Below are 21,609 nucleotides of genomic sequence, written 5' to 3' on the forward strand. Positions count from 1 at the left end.
TTGTCTGCTGAATTTTCTTTGTGAATACAAAAATGATAAAAGTACTTTATAATGAAGATACAAAATGAAAATAACTCTTTTATACTTTGAACATAAAAATAATACAACCATATATTTGTTGGATTGTCATTTAAGACATTAACACTTTAAACCTGTTCCGTTCCGTATGTGATTATTTCTTTTTCCTCTCTACTTCGAATTGATTGTCAGTTGAGTTATTAACAAAAACATTATTTCTTCACACTGTTTACATTTCAAACTTCCAGAGAAGGCGCTGCTTCAACAAACGCCACAGCCGCCTGAGTCAACAAATATCTGATACACTATGTGATCAAAAGTATCCGTACACATGGCTGAAAATTACAAGTTGGTGGCGCCCTTTATCGGTAATGGTGGAATTCAGTATGGTGTTGGCCTTGATGTCAGCTTCCATTTTCGCAGGCATACGTTAAATCAGGCGCTGTAAGGTCTTTTGGGGACTGGCAGCCAAATCTTCACGGAGCGCTGCACTGAGGAGAGGTACCGGTGTCGGTCAGGGAGACCTGGCACAAAGTCGGCGTCCTATAGGCGTCCTATAGGCGTCCTAGAGGTGTCCTATAGGATTCAGGCCAGGACTCTGTGTAGGCCAGGATGTTACTGTCGTGTAACCACTCCGCCACAGGCCGTGCATTATGAACAGATGCTCGATAGTGTTGAAAGATGCAATTGCCATCCCCCAATTGTTCTTCAACAGTGGGAAGCAAGAGGGTGCTTAAAACATCAGTGTAGGCCTGTGCTCTGATAGTGCCACGCAAAACAAGAGGTGCAAGCCCCCTCCATGAAAAACACGACCACACCATAACACCACCGCCTCCGAATTTTACTGTTGGCACTACACACGCTGGCAGATGACGTTCACTGGGCATTCGCCATACCCACACCCTGCCATCGGATCTCCACATTGTGTACTGTGATTCGTCACTCCACACAACGTTTTTACACTGTTCAATCGTCCAATGTTTACGCTCCTTACACCAAGCGAGGCGTCGTTTGGCATGTACCGGCTTGATGTGTGGCTTATGACCAGCCGCTCGACAATGAAAGCCAAGTTTTCTCACCTCCCGCCTAACTGTGATAATACTTCCGGTGGATTCCAATGCAGTTTGGAATTCCTGTGTGATAGTCTGGATATATGTCAGCCTATTACACATTACGACCCTTTCCAACCGACGGCAGTCTATGTCAGTCAACAGACGAGGTCGGACTGTACACTTTTGTGCTGCACGTGTCCCTTCTCGCTTCCACTTCACTATCACATCTGAAACAGTGGGTCTAGGGATGTTTAGGAGTGTGGAAATCTCGCGTACAGATGTATGACACAAGTGACACCCAATCACCTGACCACGTTCGAAGTCCGTGAGTTCCGCGGAGCGCCCCATTCTGCTCTCTAATGATGTCTAATGACTACTAAGGTCGCTGATATGGAGTACTTGTCAGTAGGTGGCAGCACAATGCACGTAATATAAAAAAACTTATGTTTTTGGGATGTCCGGATACTTTTGATCACATTGTGTATATTGCGAAAGAGAAATACAGATGACTATAAGTTTACGTATTTATAATAATTATGAGCACCAAATATTGGTCTTCCGTAGATAACGTAGTCTTCGTAGTGAATGGCATGCATTACTAAAGAGTACTGAGTAGTTCTGAAGATGGGTTGATCTATTACATGCAAGCAAAGCTTGCAACACACTTACCTTCGAGAATGGTCAAGTTGGTCGGCGGCTGTGGCGGCAAGCAGCGTTTGGCGCAAACTCTCCAGTGGTCCTGCAACATTTATTACTTTTTAGTTGGCTTGTACCATGTGGCCTACATGATAGTAATGCGAGATACATTTATCAAGAACAGCCGCAGGAAGACAGTGAGTTGCATGCTAAGACACGAAACGGATTACAGCTCATCTAGTACTCCTATCCAATGGAGTGCAGTTTTTATGCGGTATTTCACTGCGACTGATACTGCGTCGGCTCCTGTTTTAACTAAATGCGCAAAATCATCTAAACTAAATCAAGAGTAATTGAGTGTCGTTGAATTAAATCAGGTGACGCTGCGCAAATCTGATTAGGAAATGAGACACGAAAAGCAGTAGACGAGTTTTGCTATTTGGAAAGAAAAATGAGTGACTGTGGGAGAAGTAAAGAGGATATGAAATAAAGACTAACAATAGCAAGGAAAACTTTTATGGAGAAAAGAAATATGTCAACGTTAAGTATAAATTTATGTGTTGCGAAACACTGGGCATAAGTGCAGTTGGTGGTGACTGAGGACGTTGTACTGAACAACTTTACGTCAGTATTTACGTCATTTGTAGACTAATAACTATAGCTGTTACGAGTAGTATGTTTTAACGTTTCTTAGTGCTTCCAGGTACGTGTGGCAAGAGCAAACCAGTAATTCTCATTTTCCCCTGGACAGCAGATGAGGTGCACGCTTAAAGGGTAGTCTATACTGACAGGAGTAGTCAACTTAACAATCAGTGATGCAGTTACGACCGTGCGGAAAACGTCAGGATGTATATTATGTGACGTGTTTGTGGGAAGACTGTTCGACGCACAGAAAAAAGCAACCAACACACTGATATGTACACATATTAACGTAGCACATACTGCATGAAAATATCTGTACACGTATCCGTTATATACTGTGTTTCCGAATTGCAGTTGGCAAGGCTGCAAGATAATGTGTCAAACTACGAAGATAAGGATCTTCGTGATCCCTTTGTAAAACCTTTAGAGTCGGTTCTAATAGTCAATTTCTTTTGGAAGGTTTCCCACATTCATCTCGTCAGATGTCGGATATGGGTTGCATGTTAGTAAAACACAACAAGAATCATAGCTTTCAAAACAAATTCAGTTCAACTTTTAACATTTCGCTCAACATCAAAAAATACATGACATGATAATAATGCAATAAACCGATTATTATAATCAGATGCGTAGCATTGTAATCAAAAAAATTGTTACAGATCAAATCCAAGTTCAATAAGCTTTTTTAAAATTTTACTCCCTATTTCTCAGCTTTGTGTACAATTAAGAGCATTTTTTGTTGCATATTTATTTCTATATCTATAGGATTTCCTGAAATGATATGATTGTTTTTCCATTTCAGATTTTAATTTTCAATATCAATGAAAAAAAATGTTCTGTATATGTTTTCTTACTTTGTTGCCTAACTCGTTGGGCTTGCCGGATATCTTCACATGTGTGTGTAATTTCAGATTGTCAAATCAAAAAGGTGACATCCATATTGATACTAATAAGATTAAAAGACGTACTTTGTATCTACTATTGAATTATGATTATCTTTTTGGTATTTCAGTACTCTACCTCCAAAAAAGTAATGATATGAAAATATTTAATCTTTGAAATAAGTTTTTTATAATACCTGTCATATAACATTCTTGGGGACGCGACAAATTCTTAAGCTCAACAAATCAATAATGTCCAAAACGGAAGTTCTAGAATCTTGCTTATTCTTGGATAAATACGAATGATTGTAAGTTTCTTGAAAATAAATAATGACAGGTCACATATTGATCCTCCTAGTCGCTTACGAAATAAATTTCCAAGAATGATTGCGTACCGAAGTTGCGGTGTCCAAACGATACATATCGAACATGCGATCGTAAGTCGATCATGTGACTCTGGTGGTGGGCGTGATCAGTTATTTGTGATCGTCAATTTTATCTGTTTTCCGTCGTTCCCTTAGTTGCTCTAAATTACATACCTCCGCGAATTATTTGTGAGTTGCTAGGGAATCCCAGACGATTTATGTGGTTAGTGAGTGGGATGTCTGGTGTTCTTGACGTTTCCATGGCGGATTCTCTCACATGAAAAAATGTAATTCTATGTTTATCCAGCGCAGAAAATTGTTCGACTTATTGTCGCAAATATGGAGTACTACTGGACGAGGAAAGAAGGGACTGTGTACACTGTGGCGGTGCGAAGTGTGTAAAACTTCGTAAGTACAGTTTCGATGCTGAAATACCGTTTACAATTTCATTGTGGACAGTGTGGAAAACGAACGAGTATCAGGAAGAATATATGGTTCGGCTCTTCCAAATTAGCCATCCAGACCACCTAATGGACTTTCACAAGATTCCAACACCGACGACGAGTAAGGTAAGTCGTTTGCTTTGCAATTGAAAGTATTTTTGTAACGCTCTTCTTTTGTCGTTGCTGTAGCGACCACCGTAAACATACTCATAACGCCCGCCACCAGAGTCGCATGGCCGATTTACGATCGCACATTAGATATGTATCGTTTGGATCCCGCCACTTCGATAGGCAATAATTCTTGTAAATTGCCCTTAAGTGATTCGTCGTAGAAATCTGGCCTCTTTCTAGAGAAAAAATACTGCAAATAAACCAACCACACCGACTTCTGTAAATACATCCGCATCATATGTTTCTTGTTAAATTATCTGAAACTGAAAATTTCCGACCTCTTTTATGTTCCTAATGATATTCACGTCTACTGAAAATCCGTTAGTAAAGCATAAGGCAACTTGGAAGAAAATCAAACGAGGGCAACGATGCTGGGCAGTGGCTCACAGACCACAACACGCGATGTCACTAAATAAAAAATCTCGTAAAAATCAAGGAAGGAGATCATTCGTTTCCTGACTGGAGATGTAAATAAATGCTCACCGGAAGCCAACGCGGCCGCAGGTCGTCGCTTCATGAAATTCGAATGAGGGAGTCAAATGGTGATGCATAAAGCAGCTACGAGCTTCTCCAGATAGGCGACTTTGAACGAGTTTTCATTTCCGCGTTTCCCTACCGATGTCCTTAGGCAGAATTATTAAGAAGAAATTTGCAGAATTCATTTCATCAGCCGGCCGTTGTGGCCGAGCGGTTCTAGGCGCTTCAGTCCGGAACCGCGCTGCTGCTACGGTCGCAGGTTCGAATCCTGCCTCGGGCATGGATGTGTGTGCTGTTCTTAGGTTAGTTAGGTTTAAGTAGTTCTAAGTCTAGGGGACTGATGACCTCAGATATTAAGTCCCATAGTGCTCGGAGCCATAGGAACCATCATTTCATTAGGCTCAAGAGTAAAGTTAGCAATCCATTATTTTCTTTGACGCTAGCAGTCCTACAGCTAAACAGAAACCTGTACCATGTCGTCCTAGTTTTTTGACGTCTACGTACTACACTCAATATCAGCTGTAACTCTGCATGTCTGCCACTACTATTTTCCACACTGCTGCTCCTTCCAGCGCCAAGCTACCAATACCTTGATGTCGTAGGACATTTCACACTAACACACTCCTTCTCCTGGAAATATCTTCCATAGACTTCTTTCTTCACCTATGATTTTAGTAACCTTTCCATTTTGTATTTTGTCTGCCTACATAATTTTTACTACTCTTCAACAACACAACATTTCAAATGTTTCTCGGTTCTTCTTCTATGGTTTTCCTGTGGTTCACATTTCACTTACGAACAGTACTGCGGTGAGACACCCACTTTCACGAACTTCTTGCACATAACAGTATTACACCACTGGCTATTAAAACCATAGTACCTTGAAGACGCATATAACAAACGTCAAAATGGCATGAAGCGTACAGCATGTGTGGGCATGCAAATGATTGGTCTTAGAGCACAACCGTACAAATTAGGTATTAACAACGTCATCTACATTATGCATAGAAGGAAAGACAATACAGCAGGTTTCTCAGTCAGAAATTGCATTTGAATGTCGGTTGTTTGTGGCAGTGGGAGGATTGTGGCCCATTGAGACTGCGGTCTTTTGTTCTGTGATAGTGCTATTAGCGTCGGTCAGTATCCCACGATTGTCATGTAAGTAAGGAGTCGATGAGTTCAGGAGGACCATACTCAATCAATGCAGAATCTCAGCAGCTCCATGCGACTAGCGCCCGAGAGGACAGCGCATTGTCCATTCTGTCATTCAGCATCATAAAGCCACTTCGCGTGTCTTTGTCTAGAAAATGGGTTTGTTTGCAGTAAGACACGTATCGACATGCACAGTTTTGTTTTATACGACCAATCAGGACAATGTAAAACTGCAGTTCTTCTTCCTTCTTTGTTGTTTCCTACTTTTTCATTACTCCTTCATCTCCTCCCCATGCTGTGTTTTCCATTCTTCTGTCCTTGTTGTTCTTGGTTTCTTATTTCTTGTACCGTGAAAACTTATAAATTTAGTATTTTATTATTATTATCATTTATTATTTATTATTGTTGTGTTTATTAAATCCATTCTCCATGGGCTGCAATCTACACCACCTTTCCGAAAATTTGCTTTATACTTGTTGTTTCTTTTTTTGGATCAGTTCATAGCTAAATGTAATCTAAAAATTATTAGAAACTCATTATTAACACAGCATAGAAATTTCCACATTGTAGGGCCTCCAGCGTAATACAGGTCACGTTATGACATTTTAATGAATAGTTATTTCCTGTCAGCTGCTTAAACTTTATTGTTGTTTCGTACTATAAGCTTATAGTACGAAAGAACAATAAAGTCTAAGAAGCTAACAGGAAATAGTTATTCATTAACAAAATTAAAAATGGAAATTGGTTTAAAAAAGGCTAAGTTAACATACAGAGTCCCCTCAACAGCCGCTGGTTATGTGACTCTCCTGGAAAAGATTCGAGGTTTGCTCGCACACCGTCAGGGATCTACAGCCAGTTAGAAGCTGTTACTACTGTAACATCTCGTATGCTTTCCATTTTCCATCGTGGGTAGAAATTATGTTGTAAATTTTTTATAAAACATTAATTGGTAAATCAGTGAGTGACCTCGAACTGAGTTTACGTAAAGTCAGAGATAAGGGTTAAATAATGCACATCTGTGCTAGTCTTCTCATATTCTTACTTCCGTAGAGGAAGACAACATGCATCCATATCTTGGAAAAAGAGTTACAGTCCGTTATTAGAGAGAAGCGCTCATAAAAGATCTAAAGTTTCCATTCTACCAAACTACTGCATTAAGCTCAAATAATTTATATTAATTAAGACTGATTGTTTTGAAAAGTTAAAAGATTAGACTTCGCATAATCAAATGTTATTATATGAGACATGGTACAAAATAAAGAAAAAGTATATAAAACATTTGTATTATTATTTTACAAACGATGCTAATACTATTTGAAGTTGTTTCCCCAGATCCCGCTTCAAATCGGCAGTCAAAATTATTTTTATAAGATCTGCCCCACATTCAATTGCCTTTACTGTGTCGCTCGTATCGTAAATTATATCTAACAAAATAAGAGGGGTGGATATTACGCTGCACCTATGGAAAGTACAATTACGCCTACTGCCACCAGTATATTTCACTAAATTTGTGGAATTCCCGAATTTTTTTAAGCGAAACTGCAATTCTAAATGCCACATAATCTATGTGGCTTATATTTTCAAAATAAACGAAACCGCTGTGACCCTTAACAACTACATTAAAAGCTACTATCCCTTAACCACTGAATAACATTTGGGTAAACGTTCAGATACCGTCCGCTACACTGCCTTGCAGCTGTTCAAATCAACAATGGTCATAGGTGATGGTCTTAACGATGTGGGTGATGTAGGCGAAAGTCACAATTTAATTCGATGCATCGAATCTGCTTCACGTAGTATGTCAGTAACTACCACTCAGACTGTGTGTGTTGCGTGCTCTAAGCCTGTTTTGGTGATTTCCCAGACACCTGTTGAAATTTACATTTTAAAATTATCAGGAAATCGCATCTGCCATACTGTTGACAGTCTTCCCCGACAGTGGTCCTTAAAAGTTACATGTAGTCGGTTTTCTCCTATTACCTCTTCTCTATGTAGCTTACTCTGGAGAGTCATCCACTCCACAATCACATTCACCTCTCTGCTGGCGTTGTATTCTTGAAAGGCGCTCTCAATAAGGGCCGCGCCGAGTCAACAGCTGAATGTAATGCCTCGTCTGGGTGAGATATAATGTAGCTACGGCCTTTCCCGGATGTTTGGAGGGATTCCCTAGACCTGCCAAACTTTATCAGGTGAGTTCCAGTTGCTTTGGCAGCTATCCATCGGCCAGGGCGTCAGCTGGACCTTATTGCAAATTCCATGCGTTAAACCTGGAACTTTTGATGGTAACATCGACTCTCTTTCAGTATCTGTGTTGTTGTTGTTGTTGTCTCTTTCAAATTCTGAAGGTGGCAAGGCTAAAATACAGGAGCGAAAAGCTATTTAAAATTTGTGCAGAAACCAGATGGCAGTTATAAAAGTCGAGTGGTACGAAAGGGAAGCAGTGATTGAGAAGGGAGTGATACAGGGCTGTAGCCTATCCCCGATGTTATTCAATCTGTATATTGACCAAGCAGTAAAGGAAATAAAAGAAATTCCGTAGATAAGAAACAAAAATTTTGAAGTTTGCCGACGATATTGTAACCCTGTCAGAGACAGCAATGAACCTGGAAGAGCAGGTGAACGGAATGGACAGTGTCTTGAACGGAGGATGTCAGATGAACATCAACAAAAGCAAAACGAGGATAATGGAATATAGTCGAATTAATTGAGGTGATGCAGAGGGAATTAGAAAGTAGGACACTTAAAGTAGTAGCCGAGTTTTGCTATTTGGGAAGCAAAATAACTGATGATGGTTGAAGTAGAGAGGATACAAAATGTAGACTGGCTATGGCAAGGAAAGCGTTTCTGAAGAAGAGAAATTTGTTAGCACCGAGTATAGATTTAAGTGTTAGGAAGTCATTTCTGAAAGTATATGTATGGAGTGTAGCATGAAACGGAAGTGAAACATGGACGATAAGTAGTTAGGACAAGAAGAGAATAGAAGCTTTCGAAATGTGGTGCTACAGAAGAATGCTGAAGATTAGATGGGTAGATCAAGTAACTAATGAGGAGGTACTGAATAGAACCGGGGAGAAGAGGAATTTGTGGCCCAACTTGTCTAGATGAAGGGATCGGTTGGTAGGACATGTTCTGAGACATCAAGGGATCATCAATTTAGTATTGGAGGGAAGCGTGGATGGTAAAAATCATAGAGCGAGATCAAGAGATGAATACACTAAGCAGAATCAGAAGGATGTAGGTTGCAGTAGGTACTCGGAAATGAAGAGGCTTGCACAGGATAGAGTAGCATGGAGAGCTCCATTAAACTGAAGACCATACAACAACAAGAGCAACAATATCTGTTTGTAATATTTCTAAAATCACAACCAGTTATCCTACCAGAGCGGTTCCAAATGCTCTAGTTAGCCTTATTGACGAGCCCCTCAGCGTCTACTGCAAGATATTTCCACATCGAGCTTTTGTCATGAGCAACTGCACCACGATAATTTCAAGTGTGAGGCCATCTAAAACTTGATAATTCGAATTATTTCGTCAGTTGTTCAGATAATTGTTTCGTCTTTCAGTTTCAACTCTTGCCACCCAAACACTGGCCATGAAGCAAGTGATGGACGCAAATATAACATTTTGTTAGCTACTGATTGCCAACAATGGAAGTCTGTAGGCGGTAGGTAGTTCCTGCTGCTATTACTTTTCACTTCAGACACTTCGGAGCTGCGTTGATGATGCGCTATGGATAGATTAAGTTTTCTTCTTGGTATATGCCCAGATTGTGCACACAGCCTATCCATGGATCGAATTGTCTTCTAACTTCAGAGCTGTATTTCTGTTAACGGTAAGTTTATCTTTCAGCAACATATACGTTGTCTTCTTTACTGCTACTAATTGTGTATTATTTCTGCACTAATATTGCATCATCACGACTGTAATTGCTCTCTCTTCCAAAGTTATAAATTGGATTTGTGAGCTCCGTGTAAACGAAGAACGTGAAACAGCTTCCAGTTTATTAACGTATGGAAACAAAATCCAGTCGTGTAATGTAAATCCACATATCGGTTTCTTGAACTGTAAAGAATAAAATTATCTCACTTCATTGCATATACACGCTGATATTTGTAGTATCATAGGATAAAACTTGATAGGATGATCTACATCGTAACCTAAAATTATTCATGAAGAACAGTACAAAAAGCATAAGGCGAGTCAATATGTACTTCAGAAGCCATAGACATAATGAAGGGCCGGCCGAAGTGGCCGTGCGGTTAAAGGCGCTGCAGTCTGGAACCGCAAAACCGCTACGGTCGCAGGTTCGAATCTTGCCTCGGGCATGGATGTTTGTGATGTCCTTAGGTTAGTTAGGTTTAACTAGTTCTAAGTTCTAGGGGACTAATGACCTCAGCAGTTGAGTCCCATAGTGCTCAGAGCCATTTGAACCATTGAACCATAATGAAGGCACAACAGAATTCACAATACATAATCGTCGGATATTCTTATTTTCCAGTGACGTCATTTCATGCCACTGCGTCTGCAAGGATTTCATCCTCCTACTTCCATTCATTTCATTGCAGTGAACTAATTCATATCTCATTTTATTCGATTTACAGAGCGCTTTCAGAATCTTAACTGGAAGAACGCCAAAAGCAGATACAGGACTGAATATTGTTAAAAAGACGGAAAAATAATACTGGCGAGAAAGAATATGAAACCTTGTGTGAATAAAATATTAGTACATGAAAAAGTTAACGGAATTGTTATGAGCGTTAGAATTATTCATATGCCATATTTTCGTACAAGAGTAAATAAAAGAATCCACACAAAATGTTGAGTAAATAATAATTAATAAAGAGAAAATATCAATTTCCTTCATCTGTCCAAAGAGACCTGACAAGTCTCTGATTGTTCCATAATTTTAGACCCATAAGGAACATCACATCAACCACTAGGATGCAGTTCAGTTACATGTTCTTCCAGTTAATCGTATTAAACTGTTCAAAAAACATTCCAGTTTCTGCGATTGTGTCAACAGATCATAATTCTACGAGGACAGTTCAATAAGTAATGCAACACATTTTTTTTCTCGGCCAATTTTGGTTGAAGAAACCGGAAATTTCTTGTGGAATATTTTCAAACATTCCCGCTTCGTCTCGTATAGTTTCATTGACTTCCGACAGGTGGCAGCGCTGTACGGAGCTGTTAAAATGGCGTCTGTAACGGATGTGTGTTGCAAACAATGGGCAGTGATCGAGTTTCTTTTGGCGGAAAACCAGGGCATCTCAGATATTCATAGGCGCTTGCAGAATGTCTACGGTGATCTGGCAGTGGACAAAAGCACGGTGAGTCGTTGGGCAAAGCGTGTGTCATCATCGCCGCAAGGTCAAGCAAGACTGTCTGATATCCCGCGTGCGGGCCGGCCGTGCACAGCTGTGACTCCTGCAATGGCGGAGCGTGCGAACACACTCGTTCGAGATGACCGACAGATCACCATCAAACAACTCAGTGCTTAACTTGACATCTCTGTTGGTAGTGCTGTCACAATTGTTCACCAGTTGGGATATTCAAAGGTTTGTTTCCGCTGGGTCCCTTGTTGTCTAACCGAACACCATAAAGAGCAAAGGAGAACCATCTGTGCGGAATTGCTTGCTCATCATGTGGCTGAGAGTGACAATTTCTTGTCAAAGATTGTTACAGGCGATGAAACATGGGTTCATCACTTCGAACCTGAAACAAAACGGCAATCAATGGAGTGGCGCCACACCCACTCCCCTACCAAGAAAAAGTTTAGCCATACCCTCAGCTGGTAAAGTCATGGTTACAGTCTTCTGGGACGCTGAAGGGGTTATTCTGTTCGATGTCCTTCCCCATGGTCAAACGATCAACTCTGAAGTGTATTGTGCTACTCTTCAGAAATTGAAGAAACGACTTCAGCATGTTCGTAGGCACAAAAATCTGAACGAACTTCTCCTTCTTCATGACAACGCAAGACCTCACAAAAGTCTTCGCACCCGAGAGGAGCTCACAAAACTTCAGTGGACTGTTCTTCCTCATGCACCCTACAGCCCCGATCTCACACCGTCGGATTTACACATGTTTGGCCCAATGAAGGACGCAATCCGTGGGAGGCACTACGCGGATGATGAAGACGTTATTGATGCAGTACGACGTTGGCTCCGACATCGACCAGTGGAATGGTACTGTGCAGGCATACAGGCCCTCATTTCAAGGTGGCGTAAGGCCGTAGCATTGAATGGAGATTACGCTGAAAAATAGTGTTGTGTAGCTAAAAGATTGGGGAATAACTTGGTGTATTTCAATGCTGAATAAAACAACCCCTGTTTCAGAAAAAAATGTGTTGCATTACTTATTGAACTGCCCTCGTAGGTAGAATTTAACCATATGTTACTTTTTTGTCTGAAGAGTATGTCCCAAATAAATTTCTGTTAACCTCAGAGATCGTATATATCTGTTCCCATTGACAAAACATTTTCTAAAAGTCTGTAGGCAATCCAGTTTCTTCGGCTGTGACGACAGTTGATAGTTCATTACGAAAATCAAATTATATGTTTTTGTTAATCTCAGAAGTGGAATATACGTGTTTCCACTGATAGAATTTGTATTCTAGTAGTGCGTAGATATTTCAGTTTCTGCAACTGTGACAACAGCTCATAGTTCATTAGGAGAATTAAACCGCATGTTACGTTCTTGGGTTAATAAAATGTCACCACTGATGTAAAGTGTATCCTAGAACTCTGCAGGCACAAAGTCTGGCAGAGCTCTTTTCGTATTTTTGTCTGAAATTAGTACACACAAGCAACTCAGTAGCAGTACGCTTTTGTTTTATAAAATACTACCGTCTAACCATTGATAATTCATTGGTCTTCTACGAGTAATGTTAGCATACTGATGTTGTGAAATACATTTGTCTGTATGTATTTATTTTTTAAATTGCTGCTGATTGCCAGAGGTCGGTGTATATATGAGACTTTTTACATTAATCTTCGACCGTACAGTTACAGTTGGTAACGGAAATATATGCAGTCTCCTCTTGCTAATTTGAACCTCGATACGTCAAATTTCTCGATAAGTCGAACTTGTCAAGTCCCTTGAAAAATCTTTGAAAAATCGAGGAAATCTTATTTGTATTAGTACACTCGATAAATCGAAGCTTTTGTCATGAGCAACTGCACCACGATAATTTCAAGTGTGCGGCCATCTAAAACTCAATAATTCGAATTATTTCGTCAGTTCTTCAGATAATTGTTTCGTCTTTCAGCTTCAACTCTTGGCGACATTCTTTTGTTTTCGTAACAGGGCATAGCTTACTACAATTCATAATTCAGCTGTAAAACTGACTTTGCAGAAAACGCGGGTTATTGAGCGAGTAGAATGTGGAGTGAAAAAAACTAGTATATAACGAAAGATTTCTGAATTGCGTCATCCATGCTGTCGACAAACGTGAAACAGAAAGGTAAGCTTGGTTATCATAAACAGGGGGAAGCAAGCAGTGCGAGATCTGTTCCCAACTCCTGAAGAATGCATATTGAAATGGTTGAATCAATGTCAAGAATAAAATATCCCTCTTGGAGGTTATTCATTTAAAAAAAACACAAGCCACTCGTTGTTAGTCTATAAGATAAAATGTTTGCCCGCTTTGCCGCAAGTGAAGAGTGGATCACTAACTTAAAAAATGATTCAAATGGCTGTGAGCACTATGGGACTTAACATCTGAGGTCGGCAGTCCCCTAGAACTTAGAACTACTTAAACCTAACTAAGGACATCACACACATCCATGCCCGAGGAAGGATTCGAACCTGCGACCGTAGCGGTCGCGCAGTTCCAGACTGAAGCGCCTAGAACCGCTCGGCCACACAGGCCGGCCACTAACTTAAAAAAAAAGACATATCGGTAACTTGATTTTAAGAAGATTTTTGGAACAAAAACGATGGTTGATGAAATAGTTTGTTTAGCATGGAAAAATGAATGATATAGGAATTTCTTATGTATGCGCGGAAATTTGTGTTTGTCTTTCCTTTTAATTGTTAAAATAAAAAATAATTAAGCTGTAAAAATTAAACTTCATTTTGAATTATAGTTGTTACCTTCTGCTTCCTTTAACATAGGCATACATACACTATTGAAACAACAGTTCTATCTTTCAACTTTATACCCTTACTTCTAATTTTACCCGATGCCACCTTGAGCAGTCAAATTCGCATTAAATCGAACTCTCAATCATCCGAACTTTTTGTTAGGTTCTTGATGTTGGAATCATTGATAGTCGACTGCAATTGTACCCTGCTGTGTTCTCGAATTCTTACTTTGTTCATTTTCGTATTGTATGTCGATAAAAATCAAATAAATAATTGCATACACCTTTTTTGGAACGTCAAAGGAAAGACGAGGAAGTCCCTAACTCATTAAAGTAGTGTATAACATGAACAGATAGCTTACTAACAGTCACCTTGTGATAATGAAACAGTGAAATTATAAAAGAGGCTACAGCAGGCAGGAAGAAAACAGGTTGTAGACGTATTTCAGCACCTTCCTGAACAAGCATGAATCATACAGTTAACGAATTAATTTGCAAAAATGAATGAGTGATGCAGCGCTTTACAATTCAAAAATCAGTTTTTATCAACTCACAGCCATTCGGAGCATCAGTGGGTGACTTAAAAATGAAACAAAAAAATCAAATTTCAATAGGGCGCATATGCTGAATTCTTCATTAAGAATGTGCATATTTCATAACCTGGATGGGAAACAATAAACAAAAAGATGTCGCTATTCTGATCAAGAAATGCTTTGGAAGTTGCAGAAACATGAAATCAGCACGGAGTCTAAGAACTCAGTTGTTCTCACAGTGCATCTAGGACTTGGTGATAACATCATGAGTTCCACAAGTAGACGCAGATCAGTTTCCGTCCAATACACTCCCAAGGAAAGACAAATAGATATTCTACTACATCATGTACTGTCATTGGTCTACATAATAGAATCTAAATTTAGATGTAGGGGTTTCACGTCATTGAAGCGTAAGATAGGATTTGGGAAATCTGCAGTTGGGATCGTAATTGCTACTCACTCTCTTTCCTGGAGTTTACCTTGTACATCACACGTCGTTTTCGCTTTCCACTGGTAGGAAACGTCACACAAACCGTTAAATCAACTCTGAACAGTGTCATCGACGGCGAGACTTCTTGCTAGGAAATACTCTGTAATATCTACAGGTGTCTCGTGCATGCGTGAGTAGTGAGGGGGGTGGGGGGTGAATACTGTGTTCAAGTGCAGCCTGCTTTATTAGTAGATCATCAAAACGTTCATATGCGCTCGTAAGTTATGTTTGCACAAGCGTAATTTGACACGTAAACAAACTGTGCACTTTGAAGTTGTTACCCCCACCCCTGCTTCTCTTTTGCTATTGATTGAAAGCAAATGGTGGGAAATTCAAATGGGTGCCACCCTAATGGCTGAGTTATCTTAGCTACAATTATTTGATCCAAAAATGGCGGGAAACTCAAATTGATGTTTCTCTATTGACTGAATTGTTATAATTTCTTTGGGTTATGACCCAAGAAATGAGGTCAGACATTTTGTCATTAGAGTAGTTTTGTGATATAACATGCAACTACCAGAAAACACACCAACGCAGCACTAACGTATAATTTTAACTTCTTTAATGAAATAGTTCTAACATTATCAGTGTGTTCTATACTTACTGACATATTAGAATCTTTTAAAGAACTCATCTTTTCTTTACCAATTCTTTACAGTTCACTTACTGACACGTTAAAAGAAATTTGTTCACTGTCACTAGAGGGCGCCACGCCGCAAAGAAAGCTCGTCTTAACGATAAACGCCGCACCAGCTGAGGCAGGGCATGACGCATCGCTCTCCTCGGAATATGTGCATGACATGCGTACGAACTAGTCGATAGTATACAATATACTGGCACTTTAATGTGTTGGTGCATTATCTTTTAAAAAGAGCTCCTGGAATTTTCGTCTATATCATCTGTCACTCAGTTTTATTGTTCTATCAATAATCAGAAACCCGTACTGTGTGTGATTCTAGCAGTCTCCACGTATGGTTATAAATTCATTCAGTTTCGTGTCAGTACCTACGTGTGTTTTAAACTGTATTGTTTGAAAGCAATAATAAGGTTTATGTTATCTCTTGCTAAGTGCTTCGGAATCCTAGAGTATGTTTGGCTCAAATAAATGACATCAGCCCCAATATCGTGACCGAAAGAGAACTATGTGAGTGATCCTAGTTTTCCACAGCTATATCGCCAAATATGAAAACAGTGTTCATCTTCACTCTTTCTGGTGGGGGGATATCACTATTGGCCGCGCGGGATTAGCCGAGAGGTCTCAGGCGCTGCAGTCATAGACTGTGCGGCTGGTCCCGGCGGAGGTTCGAGTCCTCCCTTGGGCATGGGTGTGTGTGTTTGTCCTTAGGATAATTTAGGTTAAGTAGTGTGTAAGCTTAGGGACTGATGACTTTCGCAGTTAACTCCCATAAGATTTCACACACATTTGAACATTTTGATATCACCATTTTTGCTGAATGACGTGTATGTTACACCATCAGAGCTGGTCAGTATCTCCTGTAACAGCTGTTATTTGGGCTGAAATAATGTGTTTGAAAATATGTACACATGTTGGAAGCGAATACCATCAGGACGTGTTAGCAATATCGGAACTGCGTTCGTCTGCTGCTATCCAATGGAGGTACAATTTTGGCTCGTATACTGTTGGACAGGAATGGTCCATTCTTCTTCTTCTTCTTCTTCTTCTGGTTTTCAGTGTCATTGCGGGACTAGTTGGTTACGACAAAGTCCTTGTCATGAGGGCGTTTCATGCATATGGTCATGGTGATGACTATAGGTTTACATTAGCATGCAGCGGATTTTACAGAGAGAAAAAAGAAACGCTTGTGGGTCTTACAATTATGTTGTATTTATAAATTCTTAAATACAGTTAATATATATGTACATGCTTAAATAAAAAACGTAGTTCAGTGTCTACATCTAGCATGGCTGGTTCCTACATATTTCCAAACAGGTGAACGAGAATTTCTTCCAGTGGATGCGAAGTTTGGTGCGGTAACTCCGACCAATGAGTCTACATCTGTACACATATGGCTGGCAGCTTAGCCGCTTGTCTAGAGTATGCTGGTTCACTTAACTGGTACACGTTACATTTTTCAATGTTTGCTCCTGCAGATGAGAGCATTTTTTCTCATTAAAGTTAAACCATTCGTGGAAAACCCCCAACAGAGATCGTATGATCAGGTAGTAACACTGAGAGACCTTGAACATGGTAGCAATTTTCACTGAAGTATCACACAGGCGAATCCACTCATCCACGGATAATATAACTTTTATATCACTATATCGAGGATTTTTGATAACCAGCATTGAGTAGAGCTCACGATCTGACAAAATTCCCCCGCCGACGTCTTTGCTGTCATTGCTGTTTCATTGTTTTCACGTCGGATGGCTTTCCCTCATCTGTAAGAAGGAAGTAACTAATCACTGGAAGCGTAATCCCTGCACAGTAAATCTCATTTTCACAACTGCTGACATCACGTGAGTGGACAACATTGAGTGTGAGCATCGAGAACAACATCGAACGACGTGATGTCTCTGGTAGGAGGATGTTCACTGGTCGTTGGTGGCAGTGTGTGGAGAGAGTGCACAATTACGAAAAACCGTATACAACTGGATGGCTGGCTGGAAAAGAGGCAGCAAGTCAATAGAGAAAGGGACCAGTTCTGGAAGGAAAGCAACTGTGGTAACACCAGGCAACATTTCAAGAGTAGAAAAGCACACTCATGAGAATTCGTGCGTCACGTTCACGGAACTGGAGGTGGCCACAGGACTTGCCAGAAGCAGTTTGCACCGCAGAGTGTGCGAATACATTAAGTTCTGCAATGTGTCCAACAGGTGTAACCGCAAAGCCCTGAATGCGGCACAAATACAACCGCACAAAGACGTGTGTAGTGATCTCCTTCAACGCCTCCGCCAGGATCCAGAATGTTTCATATCCAGACTCGTGACCGTCGACAAGACTTGACTCCACTGCCATGAACCAGAGACCAAAGCCCAGTCAGTGCAGTGCAAGCATACTGGCAACCCCCCGCCAAACTAGTTCCAACCCACGCCTTCAGTGGGCAAACACGTTGGACAAAGCAGTATTAGCCAAACTTTTCAATTATTTAAAAAAAAGGCAATAACAGACACACATTGACGGCTAGTCGAGTTGGTGATGTGCATAAGACACTAGATTTGTATCCACAATGAGAAAATTTCATATCAAGATCGGATTTACAGATTAACGTGATTGCCTTAAATGACGACAGGTAAATGCCAGACGGTACGATCACGAAGTTCACAAACAATTCTCTCTCCAATTGAATTACATTCACTGGAATGAAATGGGGATGAAATCAGTGAAATTCAGTAACGTGAAATGTTATCACTGAAATCTGCTCAGAAATGTTGCACTCGCGCTGTAATTCATGTGCACGGGCATATAAACACTGTGACAAACCAGTATCCGAAACGGGTCTCCTACTTCCAGTGAGCAGCCACATTCATCTATTACGCCATCTGGACACACCTCTAGGATCGACCCAAACATTTAGTATCACTTGTCTTAGTCCTGGTTTTCCGTATAGACAACTAGTGGTTATCAGTTCGGCAATAGCGCCATCAAAGAAACAATATGACGGCAGATCGTCGCCTATACTACCCTGAGGATGTACATCAGTTGAATTAAATTCGCTGAAATGAAATAAATTAAATCAACAGCGATGAAAAGAGTGAAATTCGGTTGCATAAAACCCTGTTCGTTCAACGCACAATGTTATGAGTGCGTTGTGGAGGGAAACATACGACCCTTCCATAACCTAAGTTCCCACCACAGACAACCACTATACTCGAAATCCCATAAAAAGGTCAGAGGAAGGATTTGCCAAACGAAACCTACAGCCATTTTGCCCAAAGCAAAAATGCAAGATTCGACATATAAATATATACTTCGCAAGTCACTGTACAGTGCATGACTAGGGAACTTCCTTCCATATTAACGATTTTCTGCACAATTTCACTGCCGTAAAGAATGGAAGATCAGAGGCGGAGTGCTCACATTAGAAAAGGTGTAAGGGTGGGAAAGAGTCTTTCGCCCCTACTGTTCAGTCTATACATCGAGGAAACAATGAGAGAAATAAACGAAACTTTCAAGAGTGAGATTAAAATTCAGGGTCAAACGATATCAATGTAAGACTCGTTGATGAAATTTCTATTCCCAGTGAAAGTGAAGAATAATTAAATGACGTGTTCAACAGAATGAACAATCATGTAATGAGGAGTAGCAGAAATAAGATTAGAGACAAACATAAAAATTGGTGACCACGACGGAAGCGAGGTTAAGTAGTGCTGCTACCTTCGAAACCACATAAAATATCACTGACGATGCAAGGAGGGCATAAAACCCAGAATAGCACAGGCAAAGAGGTCATTCCTGGTCAAGAGAAGTCTGCTAGTATCAAACATCGGCATTAATCTGAGGAAGAAATTTCTGATACTGGTGCACAGCACCTATAGCTGGGAACCACTGTCTGTGAGAAAACTGGAAAATAAGAAAATCGAGGGATTTGAGATGTGATGCAACAGAAGTGTGTTGAATATTACACTACTGGCCATTAAAATTGTTACACCACGAAGATGACGTGCTACAGGCGCGAAATTTAACCAACAGGAAGAAGATGCTGTGATATGCAAATGATTAGCTTTTCAGACTATTCACACAAAGTTGGCGCCGGTGGCGACACCTCCAAAGTGATGACATCAGGAAAGTTTCCAGCCGATTTCTCATACACAAACAGCAGCTGACTGGCGTTGCCTGGTGAAACGTTCTTGTGATGCCTCGTGTAAGGAGGAGAAATGCTTACCATCACGTTTCCGAAGGTTGGATTGTAGCCTATCGCGATTGCGGTTTAACGTATCGCGACATTGCTGCTCGCGTTGGTTGAGATCCAATGACTGTTAGCAGAATATGGAATTGGTGGATTCAGGAGGGTAATACGGAACGCCGTGCTGGAACCCAACGGCCTCGTATCACTAGCAGTCAGGATGAAAAGCATCCTATCCGCATGGCTGTAACGGATTGTGCTGCCACGTCTCGATCCCTGAGTCAACAGATGGGGACGTTTGCAAGACGACAACCATCTGCACGAACAGTTCGACGACATTTGCAGCAGCATGGACTATCAGCTCGGAGACCGTGACTGCGGTTACCCTTGACGCTGCATCACAGACAGGAGCGCCTGCGAGGGTGTACTCAACGACGAACCTGGTCGCACGAATGGCAAACCGTCATTTTTTCGGATGAATCCAGGTTCTGTTTACACCATCATGATGGTCGCATCCGTGTTTGGCGACATCGCGGTGAATGCACATTGGAAGCGTGTATTCGTCATCGCCATACTGGCGTATCACCCAGCGTTTTGTATGGGGTGCCATTGGTTACACGTCTCGGTCACCTCTTGTTCGCACTGACGGCACTTTGAACAGTGCACGTTACATTTCAGAAGTGTTACGACCTGTGGCTCTACCCTTCATTCGATCCCTGCGAAACCCTACATCTCAGCAGGGGTACATGAAAGGAGTCTTCACGAAGATTGCAATGATTTCCGACCAAGATAAGACTTGCAATCGGGCGTACCCTGGGCGTCAGGTTTCTCTGGCGGCTGATCGTTTCACACCAGAAACATCATCTTGGTACTTTTCAGGACCACAGTTGACCATCATATCGATGAATATAGTTACATATTTATTGATGTGTATGGCTACTGTAAATTTGTATGTTTCTGATTCGAGAATAAAATAGCAGGATAATCCACGACCGCACGTTGCAGGTCCTGTACGAGCCTTTATGGATACAGAAAATGTTCGACTGCTGCCCTGGCCAGCACATTCTCCGGATCTCTCACCAACTGAAAACGTCTGGTCAATGGTGGCCGAGCAACTGGTTTGTCATAATACGCCAGTCACTACTCTTGATGAACTGTGGTATCGTGTTGAAGTTGAATGGGCAGCTGTACCTGTACACGCCGTCCAAGCTCTGTTTGACTCAATGCCCAGGCGTATCAAGGCCGTTACTACGGCCAGAGGTGGTTGTTCTGGGTACTGATTTCTCAGCATCTATGCACCCAAATTGCGTGCAAATGTAATCACATGTCAGTTCTAGTAAAATATATTTGTCCAATGAATACCCGTTTATCAACTGAATTTCTTCTTGGTGTAGCAATTTTAATGGCCAGTAGTGTAGTTCTTAGGGGACTGATGACCTCAGATGTTAAGTCCCATAGTGCTCAGAGCCATCTGAACAATTTGACCTTATGTCGGGAGAGAGGAGGATGATAGGAATGGGATGGGGGGAGGGGATGAATTCCAAACCACGTTCTTTTCTCTTTCGCTAGAGGTGCTCAGGATCGAAACCTCTGGCGATGATGTTGCAGGAAGTCAAAGCGGAGTAGGAGACTGTCGGGCCGCGGGTGAGCGGCGCTGGCGAGACGGCGCAGCGGCCGCATCTGCAAGTCGTATGCGCTGCTCGCCATGCAGAGATGCCCTGATCGCGGCCACCGCCGCTCATGCACATTAACGGCCGCGGCCCGGGCTGCCAGCTGGCTCCTCTTCCGTCATTAATAACGCTCCAGAGATCGGGGTTGCCGCCACTACGACCAGACTGACGCCCGCCACCGACCTCTTCT

The 21,609-nt window shown here is 41.3% G+C and overlaps 1 protein-coding gene across 2 annotated transcripts in view; it reads right to left on the minus strand.

The window, feature by feature from the left end:
- The window catches only part of LOC126473350 (macrophage colony-stimulating factor 1 receptor-like), a 326,467-nt gene that overhangs the window by 256,788 nt on the left and 48,070 nt on the right, over window positions 1–21,609 (minus strand). For both annotated transcript variants that reach the window (XM_050100347.1, XM_050100348.1), the window contains exon 2: window positions 1,740–1,809. In XM_050100347.1, coding sequence (XP_049956304.1) covers window positions 1,740–1,809 — 70 coding nt within the window. The remainder of the gene's footprint in view (window positions 1–1,739; window positions 1,810–21,609) is intronic.

Source organism: Schistocerca serialis, chromosome 4 (genome assembly GCF_023864345.2).
Source record: "Schistocerca serialis cubense isolate TAMUIC-IGC-003099 chromosome 4, iqSchSeri2.2, whole genome shotgun sequence".
NCBI lineage: Eukaryota > Metazoa > Arthropoda > Insecta > Orthoptera > Acrididae > Schistocerca > Schistocerca serialis.